Source organism: Mercenaria mercenaria, unplaced genomic scaffold, assembly GCF_021730395.1.
Source record: "Mercenaria mercenaria strain notata unplaced genomic scaffold, MADL_Memer_1 contig_3934, whole genome shotgun sequence".
NCBI classification, from domain to species: Eukaryota; Metazoa; Mollusca; class Bivalvia; order Venerida; family Veneridae; genus Mercenaria; species Mercenaria mercenaria.
The window spans coordinates 1-13,070 of record NW_026462122.1 but is presented as its reverse complement, the minus strand read 5'-3'; the positions used below and the strand labels follow the sequence as shown (position 1 = coordinate 13,070).

The 13,070-nt window shown below is 34.7% G+C and overlaps 1 protein-coding gene across 1 annotated transcript in view; it reads right to left on the bottom strand.

The window, feature by feature from the left end:
* Positions 1-12,289, bottom strand: part of LOC128553549 (thioredoxin domain-containing protein 2-like) — a gene marked incomplete at its 5' end in the record, with an annotated part of 31,131 nt that extends 18,842 nt beyond the window's left edge. The window contains 9 exons of the mRNA XM_053534732.1: positions 1,022-1,075; positions 3,014-3,088; positions 4,808-4,882; positions 5,873-5,926; positions 6,999-7,073; positions 8,240-8,314; positions 8,513-8,566; positions 11,858-11,932; positions 12,233-12,289. Coding sequence (XP_053390707.1) covers positions 1,022-1,075; positions 3,014-3,088; positions 4,808-4,882; positions 5,873-5,926; positions 6,999-7,073; positions 8,240-8,314; positions 8,513-8,566; positions 11,858-11,932; positions 12,233-12,289 — 594 coding nt within the window. The remainder of the gene's footprint in view (positions 1-1,021; positions 1,076-3,013; positions 3,089-4,807; positions 4,883-5,872; positions 5,927-6,998; positions 7,074-8,239; positions 8,315-8,512; positions 8,567-11,857; positions 11,933-12,232) is intronic.
* Between the last annotated feature and the right edge of the window lie 781 nt (positions 12,290-13,070).

Below are 13,070 nucleotides of genomic sequence, written 5' to 3'. Positions count from 1 at the left end.
CTGCTTCTTTTCTTTAAATTCTTTAAAGTAAACATAGATTATCCTGTATCAAGCTCAATTCGATACCTCGGTGCATCTATTTATTGAACATATGGACAAGGTTTATTTTCGGAACAACTTCACTGCAGGTTATGATTCCCTCCAGAGGGGAGCGACATAATTCAAATTGATCATTTTAACGATATATATCAATAAAGTCTGTAAAAAGATCCCCTGGAAGCACAGAATGCAACCAAATAAAAGAATAATAGCAGACTAAGTTTGATCGAGTCATTCTGTTCATGAGAGGTAATAAAATGTGCAACACGATTCACGCCCGCAATACCGGCTCAAGCGGAACCCTATTACACATCTATTGAATTGATCCCATGACCTCAAAGGACCAGAAACAATAACAAAACTGATTCAACTGAATAGTCAACGCGGACGGATATTTATACCATTTGAGCAAAATTTGAATCTAAAACAAGATTTTAAGCGTTGTGCTTTCTATACAGTCTATTTTCATTGATCAAGTCTTTAGAGTTCATTTTAATCCACATATTCAAGATTTTCTAAAGAAAAACATAAGCAAAAACTTTTCGGAAGAATTCAGCACTTAAAACCCAATATCGCCGCACAAAATTTGTATGTGCATTCAAAACCCAATATCGACCGTACAGAATTCACATACAAATTTTGTGCAGCAGATTATCTACCTCCAAATATTAATAGCAAACACATTGAACTCTTACTCTGGTGCTTGTGAAGGATCCTTTGGAGAATCGCCTTTTAATGTCGTAGAACTGTCATCATCAGGCTTTTTTATTCAGAAACAATGACCCATATGTTATACACATAGTAACATATTGCTGATCTATTACAGATATTAATAATTTATCATGGGAATTTCTAAAACGATAACACAATACACTTTGGATGAAATAAAATTATAACTCTCTACATTATAATAGTTTATAATAGTGACAGTGTACATATTTTTAGAATTCAGAATTCCTTAAAAGGCATAAATTGTTGTTACCCTTTGCTCACTGTTTCGGGTGTTTGCTTCTCAGAATCACCAGAATGTTTTTCTCTGCAATTAAACAAGCATTTTATAACATTGCATATACCAGGCTAAATTCATAGTTGTATGCTGACAGCGTCTGTTGGTAAGGAACAGGGGGATGGGGGAATATAACAAAATTTTACTAACACTTCTGATTCGTAAAACATATTCTTTCAATGAATACAAGAAGCAAAACAAGTCAACGAATTAACCTTTTTTCTTAACTGTTTGCTTTCGTTATGTCTACCTACTAATATGACTTAACACTGGCCAGGACTTCAACATATTTGTACGACGGTCGAACTTCTATCAAACAACTAACGTGATTTTAGCAATTGTTTAACGACATGTCAATTATACTTTTTTCATTATGTAAAGATTTTGTGCCTCGAGTTTTTAAATCAGGTATAAATAACTTAATACTTCAATGCACCTTGTTTTACATTCACTGAATGACTATCTTGATTTCTAGAAACTATGCCACTGATCTGAATGTGAACTGTTTATTTAAGATGCGACGGGTATGTCGTATATGTTCTCATGAACAAACTCAGTCTAGTCTTGTAATCTTGTTTAAAAGCGTAGTAACTGTATTTAATTTTTATTAGCTACAAACAGAGGTGACCCGAACTAAAGTAGATTTGACAAGAATTATAACAGTTAGAGGTCCAAACAATGATTTGAAAATGATTGAGTGATCTCGGGCCATTTGATTATTAAAAATATAAAATACAACATCCATCACTCCCCTAGAACTCTCACGTTGTATTTTCGTTTTGAGTAGATTTAAAACACTTCCGTCTTCTGTATCATTTCTTTTACAGTGTCAGTTCATTTGGCGAGTTATATGTGCCGAGTGCTTAAGCTGGTTCTACTTTTACACTTGAAATGGCATTGAACTATCAGAAATGTATGCTATTTATGGAAAATGTGAAGTTATTTGATTACATATGTTTTAAACTTTGTATTTCTTCATTTTGAGAGTATCTTATTTAAGAAATAATATATCTCATCGGTGATTTGTCGCTGAATAAATCACTGTTTGGAGTTCAGATGCGAAGGAATTATATCACGAGGGCGTAGCCCTCGTGATATAATGCTACGCATCTGAACGACAAACAGTGATTTATTCAAGAGCAAATCACTGAATGAGATATATTATTTCGATTCTAACACGTTATCAAGAACTTTAAAGTACACCCTTGTCGGCATGTATTAAATATTTGCCCGTTTTCAGTCGGGTTCTTTTCCAGCGCGCCGCTACGCCGCTATTTCGTAATAGTTGTGATGTCAGAACAGTGAATTGTTGTTTAATAATTCACTGTTTCCAGCCTTCTTTGTTTAATAGGAAAATGAATCGGATCGTGTCAGAATAAGTGTTTAGCTTTTACAGTCGACATCGTACTGGCGACCACCTCTATTAAGCGATTTTTGTATTAAACGACCGGTCAAAATCCCTCCCGAACGTTTTCAGTAAATAAATTCATTCCATTAAACGACTTTTTTATTAAACGACTAGCGACCACATTAATGAAGTCCCGACAGGTAAAATATTTGACAAAAGTATCTATTAAGCGACCGGGTACCAAATTCTACCGGGCATTTCTTCATCTGTGTAATTAGCGAGTACGTTTTGCACGTGACTGAATGCAATTAACCTTTGTATCAGTCGAACTGACAAACAATCTAGCCATAATTTATACTGTTTGTGGACTTGGAAAAGTGTTCACGATGTTAAAATAAATTTTTAAACAATACATGTATGTTCATAATAAATACAGTTACATTAACAGTTAAAAATATCTTTTCTTTTCATCTAACTGAAATCCATTAAGAGACCATTCCATTAAGAGACCACTTCTTAGCAGTACCTTGCGTGGTCTCTTAATACAATGCCGACTGTATTTCGTTCAACATATCACATACCACTAATAAATTATGTGCATATCATCATATTAAACTTACTCCGCTGCATCTGGACTTGCCTTGGGAAGACTGTCTTTTGATATCGTAGAATTGCCAACATCAGACGGACTTATCCTGAAAAAATTATGCACAGTTATACGTAGTTATATACTGCAAATCAAGAACAGATATTTGCAACTTTTCCCTGGAGTGTCTACAGCTACAACCAAATAAACTTGAAATGAAATGAAATTATATTAATTTATTGTGTTGAGTTTAACGTCGCACCGACATAGGTCATATGTCGACTTTTTCAGCTTTGATGGTGGAGGTAAACCCCAGGTGCCCCTCCGTGCATTATTTCATCACGAGCGGGTACCTGGGTAGAACCATCGACATACCGTAAGCCAGCTGAATGGCTTCCTCACATGAAGAATACAACTCGTCCACGGAGGCCCAAATCAAATTATAACATTAAAAAAAGAAACTACTATGATTCTAAAATATGATAGTTGCAATGTACATATTTTGCAAAATTCAGTAATAAGCATACATTAATGTTACACTTTGATTAATTTTTCAGGTGTTAGGTTCCCTTTTTCTTTAATTTGTAGAATCATGATGCTTATCTTCACTGCAATTAAACAACATCTTACCATTGTACATACGCAGCAAAATGAATTCATAGTTGCATGCTGATTGCTTCCGAAGGTAGAGACGCGGAGTTAAGAAATATAACCAAATATAAACATTCTTTACAAGCATTTCTTCTTGAAGTTCGTAAAATTTATTTCTTCAGCAACACTTCAGGAGCTCTTATTGAGACATGAATTAATCTTGTTAAGGATATTGTTAGCTTTCATTGGTTCTCGTAGTCTACCTACTAACATCATCAAATACTGACTAAAACTGCATAATTGTTGTACGTTCCTTACAATTTCAGACGGCGAAGCTCGATTGTTTTATTTCTATTAAACAGCTTGCCTTAATGTTGCGATAATTTAACGGCATATCGACTTTGTTACTCGTTCTTCATTTTTTCTTCAAATTAGATATAAATAACTGTGTAGGAAGCTAAATTCGATACTTCAGTTCCTCTAGTTTACATTCACTGAAGTACCAGTCTTGATATCAAGAAACAATTCTACAGCAATGAATGTGAATTGTTTGTTATTTAAGATGCGCTCCTCTTAGTTTATCTTAGTTATCAAGCTCAATTTGATACCTTAGTGCATCTGCTAATCGAATATATGGCCAGTGTTTATTTTCGGAACGACTTCACTGCAGGTTATGATTCCCTCCACAGGCGTGCGACTTAATTCAAATTCATCATTTTAACGATATGTATCAATAAAATATGTAAAAAGATCCCTTGGAAACACAAAATGCAACCAAATAAAAGAATAATAGCAGACTTGGTTTGATCTAGTCTGTTCATGAGAGGTAATAAAATGTGCAACATCTCTCACGCCCCAACACCGGCTCAAGCGGAACCCTATTACCCATCTATTGAATGGATCCCACGATCTCAAAGGACCAGAAAATATAACAAATTTACACTGAATCAACTGAATAATCAACGCGGACGGATATTTATGCCATTTGATCAAAATCTGAACCTAAAACAAGATTTTAAGCGTTGTGCTTTTTAAACAGTCTATTTTCATTGATCAAGTCTTGAGAGTTCATTTTAATCCACATATTCAAGATTTTCTAAAGAAAAACATAAGCAAAATCTTTTCGGAAGAATTTAGCATTCAAAACCCAATATCGACCGTATAAAATTCACATACAAATTTTGTGCAGCAGATTATCTACCTCCAAATATTAACAGCAAACACATTGAACTCTTACTCTGGTACTTGTGAAGGATCCTTTGGAGAATCGCCTTTTAATGTCGTAGAACTGTCATCATCAGGCTTTTTTATTCTGAAACAAGAGCGCCGCCATGCGGGGCAATATATGCCCGAAGGCTTACATCATAGGATTGGAGCAAAATTTTAAGAACTTGACTGTTGTAGCCCCAAAGGACTGGAACAACAAAAGGAAAACTTCAAAAAACAAATCTAAGTCCACAAAAAAAAAAAATCAAAGTCTACAAAAAAATCCTTATCAGGTATTGGTATGTAAAAATACACCTTAAAATTGGAGGTACCATCCATGTTGTACCACAGAAAAGTGGTCTCGGTTTTTCCCTACGGCCAATAATAAAAAAGTTTCAAAATAAGCTATTTATAGTAACATAAAAGGGAAGTAATTAAAAAAAAAAATTATTGTAAGTACAAAAAAGAGATCTGCCAAATAAAAACAAGAGCACTGCAATGCAGAGCAATATACACAAAGCAAAGTCATATATGACCTTTGACCCTTAAGTGTGACCTTGACCTTGAAGCGAGTCATCCGGAGCATGCGCTCTGCACATCGTTATAATGTGGTGAACATTTCTGCCAAGTTTCTTTGAAATCCTTCCAGCAGTTCAAGAGTTACAGAGCAGACACGAAACAAACTGATATGACTTTTGACCCATAAGTGTGACCTTGACCTTGAAGCAAGTCATCCGGAACATGCGCTCTGCACGTCGTCTTGGTGTGGTGAACATTTGTGTCAAGGTTCTTTGAAATCCTTCAAGGGGTTCAAGAGTTACAGAGCGGACACGAAATTGCTAACGGACAGACGGACGGACAGACGGACACCAGCGTCATAACATAATACGTCCCTTCGGGCGTATAACAATGACCCATATGTTATACACATAGTAACATATTGCTGATCTATTACAGATATTAATGATTTATCATGGGAATTTCTAAAACGATAACATAATACACTTTGGATGAAATAAAATTATAACTCTCTACATTATAATAGTGACAGTGTACATATTTTTAGAATTGCTTAAAAGGCACAAATTGTTGCTACCCTTTGCTCACTGTTTCGGGTGTTTGCTTCTCAGAATCACCAGAATTATTTTCTCTGCAATTACACAAGCATTTTATAACATTGCATATACCAGGCTAAATTCATAGTTGTATGCTGACAGCGTCTGTTGGTAAGAAACAGGAGAATGGAGGAATATAACAAAATATCAGGAATTTTACTAACACTTATGATTCGTAAAACTATTCTTTTGACGAATGAATGAAGCACTTATGTGGTTCTGTTTTATAACCAAAACAAGTCAAACGAATTAATCTTTTTTCTTAACTGTTTGCTTTCGTTATGTCTACCTACTAATATGATTTAACACTGGCGTGGACTTCATAATATTTGTACGATGGTCGAATTTCTATCAAACAACTAACGTGATTTTAGCAATTGTTTAACGACATGTCGATTATACTTTTTTCATTATGTAAAGATTTTGTGCCTCGAGTTTTTAAATCAGGTATAAATAACTTAATACTTCAATGCACCTGGTTTTATATTCACTGAATGACTAGTCTTGATTTCCAGAAAAATGCCACTGATTGAAATGCAAACTGTTTATTTAAGATGCGACAGGTATGTCGTATATGTTCTCATGAACAAACTCAGTCTAGTCTTGTAATCTTGCTTAAAAGCGTAGTAACTGTATTTAATTTTAATTAGCTACAAACAGAAGTGACCCGTAACTAATGTAAATTTGACAAGAATTATAACAGTTAGAGGTCCAAACAATGATTTGAAAATGATTGAGTGATCTCGGGCCATTTGATTATTAAAAATATAAAATACAACATCCATCACTCCCCTAGAACTCTCACGTTGTATGTTCTTTTCGAGTAGATTTAAAACACTACCGTCTTCTGTATCATTTTTTTACAGTGTCAGTTCATTTGGCGAGTTATATGTGCCGAGTGCTTAAGCTGGTTCTACTTTTACGCTTGAAATGGCATTGAACTATCAGAAATGTATGCTTTTTTATGGAAAATGTGAAGTTATTTGATAACATATGTTTTAAACTTTGTATTTCTTCATTTTTGAGAGCATTTTATTAAGTGTTTAGCTTTTATTTCGTTCCACATACCACTAATAAATTATGTGCATATCATCACATTAAACTTACTTCGCTGCATCTGGACTTGCCTTGGGAAGATTGTCTTTTGATATCGTAGAAGTGCCAACATCAGACGGACTTATCCTGAAACAATGATGCACAGTTATACGTACTTATATACTGCAAATCAAGAACTAATATTTGCAACTTTTCCCTGAAATGTCTTCAGCTATAACCAAATAAACTTGAAATGAAATCAAATTATATTTATTTATTTATTTATTGTGTTGGGTTTAACGTCGCACCGATTGGATCTCGTAGTCTATCTACTAACATCATCAAATACTGACTGAAACTCCATATTTGTTGTACGTTCCTTACAATTTCAGACGGCGAAGCTCGATTGTTTTATTTCTATTAAACAGCTTGCCTTAATGTTGCGATAATTTAACGGCATATCAACTTTGTTACTCGTTCTTCATTTTTTCTTCAAATTAGATATAAATAACTGTGTAGCAAGCTAAAATCGATACTTCAGTTCCTCTGGTTATACATTCACCGAAGTACCAGTCTTGATATCAAGAAACAATTCCACTCCAATGAATGTGAATTGTTTATTATTTAAGGTGTGCTCCTCTTAGTTTATCTTAGATTATCCTGTACCAAGCTCAGTTTGATACCTTAGTGCATCTGCTTATCGAATATATGGCCAGTGTTTATTTTCGGAACGACTTCACTGCAGGTTATGATTCCCTCCACAGGCGTGCGACTTAATTCAAATTCATCATTTTAACGATATGTATCAATAAAATCTGTAAAAAGATCCCATGGAAGCACAAAATGCAACCAAATGAAAGAATAATAGCAGACTTGGTTTGATCTAGTCTGTTCATGAGAGGTAATAAAATGTGCAACATCTCTCACGCCCTAAACACCGGCTCAAGCGGAACCCTATTACACATCTACTGAATGGATCCCATGATCTCAAAGGACCAGAAAATATAACAAATTTAACCTGAATCAACTGAATAATCAACGCGGACGAATATTTATGACATTTGAGCAAAACTTGAATCTAAAACAAGATCTTAAGCGTTGTGCTTTTTATACAGTCTATTTTCATTGATCAAGTCTTTAGAGTTCATTTTAATCCACATATTCAAGATTTTCTAAGGAAAAACATAAGCAAAAACTTTTCGGAAGAATTTAGCATTCAAAACCCAGTATCGACCGTACAAAATTCACGTACAAAATTTGTGCAGCAGATTATCTACCTCCAAATATTAATAGCAAACACATTGAACTCTTACTCTGGTACTTGTGAAGGATCCTTTGGAGAATCGCCTTTTAATGTCGTAGAACTGTCATCATCAGGCTTTTTTATTCTGAAACAATGACCCATATGTTATACACTAATAACATATTGCTGATCTATTACAGATATTAATAATTTATCATGGGAGTTTCTAAAACGATAACACAATACATTTTGGATGAAAAAAAAATATAACTCCCTACATTATAACAGTTAGTGATAGTGTACATATTTTTAGAATTCCTTAAAAGGCATAAATTGTTGTTACCCTTTGCTCACTGTTTCGGGTGTTTGCTTCTCAGAATCACCAGAATTATTTTCTCTGCAATTACACAAGCATTTTATAACATTGCATATACCAGGCTAAATTCATAGTTGTATGCTGACAACGTCTGTTGGTAAGAAATAGGGGTATGGGGGAATATAACAAAATATCAGGAATTTTACTAACACTTCTGATTCGTAAAACATATTCTTTCAACGAATACAAGAAGCACTTATGTGGTTCTGTTTTATAACCAAAACAAGTCAAACGAATTAATCTTTTTTCTTAACTGTTTGCTTTCGTTATGTCTACCTACTAATATGATTTAACACTGGCGTGGACTTCATAATATTTGTACGATGGTCGAATTTCTATCAAACAACTAACGTGATTTTAGCAATTGTTTAACGACATGTCGATTATACTTTTTTCATTATGTAAAGATTTTGTGCCTCGAGTTTTTAAATCAGGTATAAATAATTTGATACTTCAATGCACCTGGTTTTACATTCACTGAATGACTAGTCTTGATTTCTAGAAACTATACCACTGATTTGAATGTGAACTGTTTATTTAAGATGCGACGGGTATGTCGTAAATGTTCTCATGAACAAACTCAGTCTAAACGAATACGCTATTATATTGCTTCGTTGCGTTCTAAGCTTCTACAGGATATTCTTTATTTTCTTTCTAAACGGTTGCATTATGGGGTGAATAAACAAGAGGACCATGATGGTCCTGAATCGCTCACCTCTTCCCACATGACCCAGTTTTGAGTATGACGTCATTTCTTCTATTATTTGAAATAGTGACCTAGTTTTTGAGCTCATGTGACCCAGTTTTGAACTTGACCTAGATATTATCAAGATAAAAACTCTGATTAATTTTCATGAAGATCCATTGAAAAATATGGTCTCTAGAGAGGTCACAAGGTTTTTCTATTATTTGACCTATTGACCTAGTTTTCGAAGGTACGTGACCCTGTTTTGAACTTTAACTAGATACCATCAAGCTGAACATTCTCACTAATTTTCATGAAGATTTCATGAAAAATATGGCCTCTAGAGAGGTCACAAGGTTTTTCTATTTTTATACCTACTGGCCTAGTTTTTGACCGCATGTGACCCAGTTTCGAACCTGACCTAGATATCATCAAGATGAACATTCAGATCAATTTTCATGAAGATCCATTGAAAATATGGCCCCTAGAGAGGTCAAAAAATTTTTTTGATTTTAGACCTACTGACCTAGTTTTTGATCGTAGTTGACCCATTTTCAAACTTGACCTAGATATCATCAAGATGAACATTCAGACCAATTTTCATACAGATCCCATGAAAAATATTGCCTCTAGAGAGGTCACAAGGTTTTTTTTATTATTTGACCTACTGACCTAGTTTTTTAAGGCACGTGACCCAGTTTCAAACTTGACCTAGATATTATCAAGGTGAACATTCTGACCAACTTTTATGAAGATCCATTCAAGGGTATGGCCTCTAGTGAGGTCACAAGGTTTTTCTATTTCAAGACTTATTGACCTAGTTTTTGATCGCAGTTGACCCAGTTTCAAACTTGACCTATATACCATCAAGATAAAGATTCAGACCAACTTTCATACAGATCCCATGAAAAATATGGCCTCTAGAGAGGTCACAACGTTTTTTCATTATTTGACCTACTGACCTACTTTTTGATGGCACGTGACCCACTTTCGAACTTGACCTAGATATCATCAAGGTGAACATTCTGACCAATTTTTATGGAGATCCATTCACAAGTATAGCCTCTAGAGAGGTCACAAGGTTTTTCAATTTTTAGAAATACTGACCTAGTTTTTGACCGCACATGACCCTTTTTCAAACTTGATCTAGATATCATCAAGATAAACATTCAGACCAACTTTCATACAGATCCCATGAAAAATATGGCCTTTACAGAGGTCACAAGGTTTTTCTATTATTTAACCTACTGACCTATTTTTTGATGGCACGTGACCCACTTTCGAACTTGACCTAAATATCATCAAGATGAACATTCAGACCAACTTTCAAACAGATCCCATGAAAAATATGGCCTCTAGAGAGGTCACAAGGTTTTTCTATTATTTGACCTACTGACCTAGTTTTCGAAGGCATGTGACCCACTTTCGAACTTGACCTAGATATCATCAAGGTGAGCATTCTGACCAATTTTCATGAAGATCTCATGAAATATATGGCCTCTAGAGAGGTCACAAGGTTTATCTATTTTTAGACCTACTGACCTAGTTTTTAACCGCACGTGACCCAGTTTCGAACCTGACCTAGATATCATCAAGATGAACATTCAGACCAACATTCATACAAATCCCATGAAAAATATGGCCTTTAGAGAGGTCACAAGGTTTTTCTATTATTTGAACTACTGACCTAGTTTTTGATGGCACGTGACCCAGTTTCGAACTTGACCTAGATATTATCAAGGTAAACGTTCTGACCAATTTTCATGAAGATCTTATGAAATATATGGCCTCCAGAGAGGTCACAAGGTTTTTCTATTTTTAGTCCTACTGACCTAGTTTTTGAAGGCACTTGACCTAGATATCATCAAGGTGAACATTCAGACCAATTTTCATGAAGATCTCATGAAATATATGGCCTCTAGAGAGGTCACAAGGGTTTTCTATTTTTAGACCTACTGACCTAGTTTTTGATGGCACGTGACCCAGTTGCGAACTTGACCTAGATATCATCAAGGTGAACATTCTGACCAACTTTCATAAAGATCCCATGAAAAATGTGACCTCTAGAGTGGTCACAAGCAAAAGTTTACGCACGCACGCACGGACGGACGGACGACGGACGACGGACGCCACGCGATCACAAAAGCTCACCTTGTCACTTTGTGACAGGTGAGCTAAAAACAAATAAAACGCAACTAGGCAAACTATTTGGAGACGCTGTGTGACTGAATCTATTCATTAATGATAAAGAAACGACTATATATGCTTGACAGTATCGGTTGAAAATAAAACATTTTACTCCAACATTGATGTAATGCGTTTTACGTGTTTACATATAAGCAGGCCAACAACGGATAGGTGGGCGGATAGCTCAGTGGTTTGCACACTGGCCTTCCAATCCTGAGGTCGGGGGTTCGATCCCCGGCAGCTACTCGCGAATTTTCAGAAACGAGGTTCCTTGTATCAAATATAGGATTGCGACAGAAGTCAGTGTACAGTAGAGTTGATATTTAATGCATACGTAATAGATGTACACACGTGTCTCGAAATACTTTCATATTTTCATAATATATTATATACGCATTATATCTTGTCTTGACGTGTCGTTACAAACAAATATAAGTTACCTTTCATTTGTTGATGTTGTATCTGCTGTACTTTCACCATTTTTCAATACTTCTTCATTGCTAGACTGGCTCTCTCTGAAACGATGATAGGGATTGTTATAGTTTCAATAAATCCATTCATCATTTATAACATTTACAGTAACTATAAAGACAAAATGTACATTTCCTTGATCTTTCTTTTCCACATATTTTCTTAGCGCATATGGGTACTCAAACTGCTTCAAACCATATACGTTCTGTCGAAGCAAACATTTTTTTTTTGAAAGTTCAAAACCTGTAATTATGTGAAACATTATCCTAACGTTTTATAAATGTATATAAAATATTTCTGTTATATGTTCTTTTCCTTAAGTAAGGAGACAAGAATATTCTTACCCGGATGGATTTCGTTCATCAGTTGATGTGGGCTTTACATCGTCACACTGACTTTTTCTGAAACAATGTCGCAAAAGTGAATTGAAATAAATTATGTATTCTGATACAGATTGTTATAAATTATATTTAAAGTATCATTACAAACGTCATTACAAAACTGCATTTCTAGACATTTCCTTATAACAAAGTATAGCCACGAGCTATGTACGAATCCTATCCAAAACAAAACTCTATTACAGTGTTGATATTGAAATGTAAAACATAAACATATATAAAAAAGAAAGATATGAAAAGAAATCAAATATATAAAAAGAACACAGTCCGCTCTGGAGAATCACACTTGAACCGTCAAAAGGGTCACACCAGGCACGAAATTAAAAAGGTTATTCACGCAAAATCCCTCACTGTTAGTCCGTGCCGTTTCCAAAGTAGCAGGACAGTGTAACATGCTATGTCCGCCTAATGAATCCTTTACATATGTTATGATCACAAAATGTAACACATATGATAAAAAACAAAAAAATACACTGGTGTAAAAATATATAATAAGAAACATTATAGCTATGCAGACACGTGTAAATATTCATTCTCTATTTCACTTTTTCACAATGTTTGCTTGCAAGAACATTTTACCTTCTGTTTAGTGTTTCACATGTTACCAAGATAGTGTCGCTATTTTTCTTATTTAACTATAGTGGTGTCTTTAATTAAAACAATAAATTCAAGAAAGATGTTTTACTGCGCCGCTACAAACATGACATTTTAATATTAAACTATATGCATTGCACATTGCATTGGTTTCCAGCGGATGCATCAAGTTTTTTTTATCACCAAAACC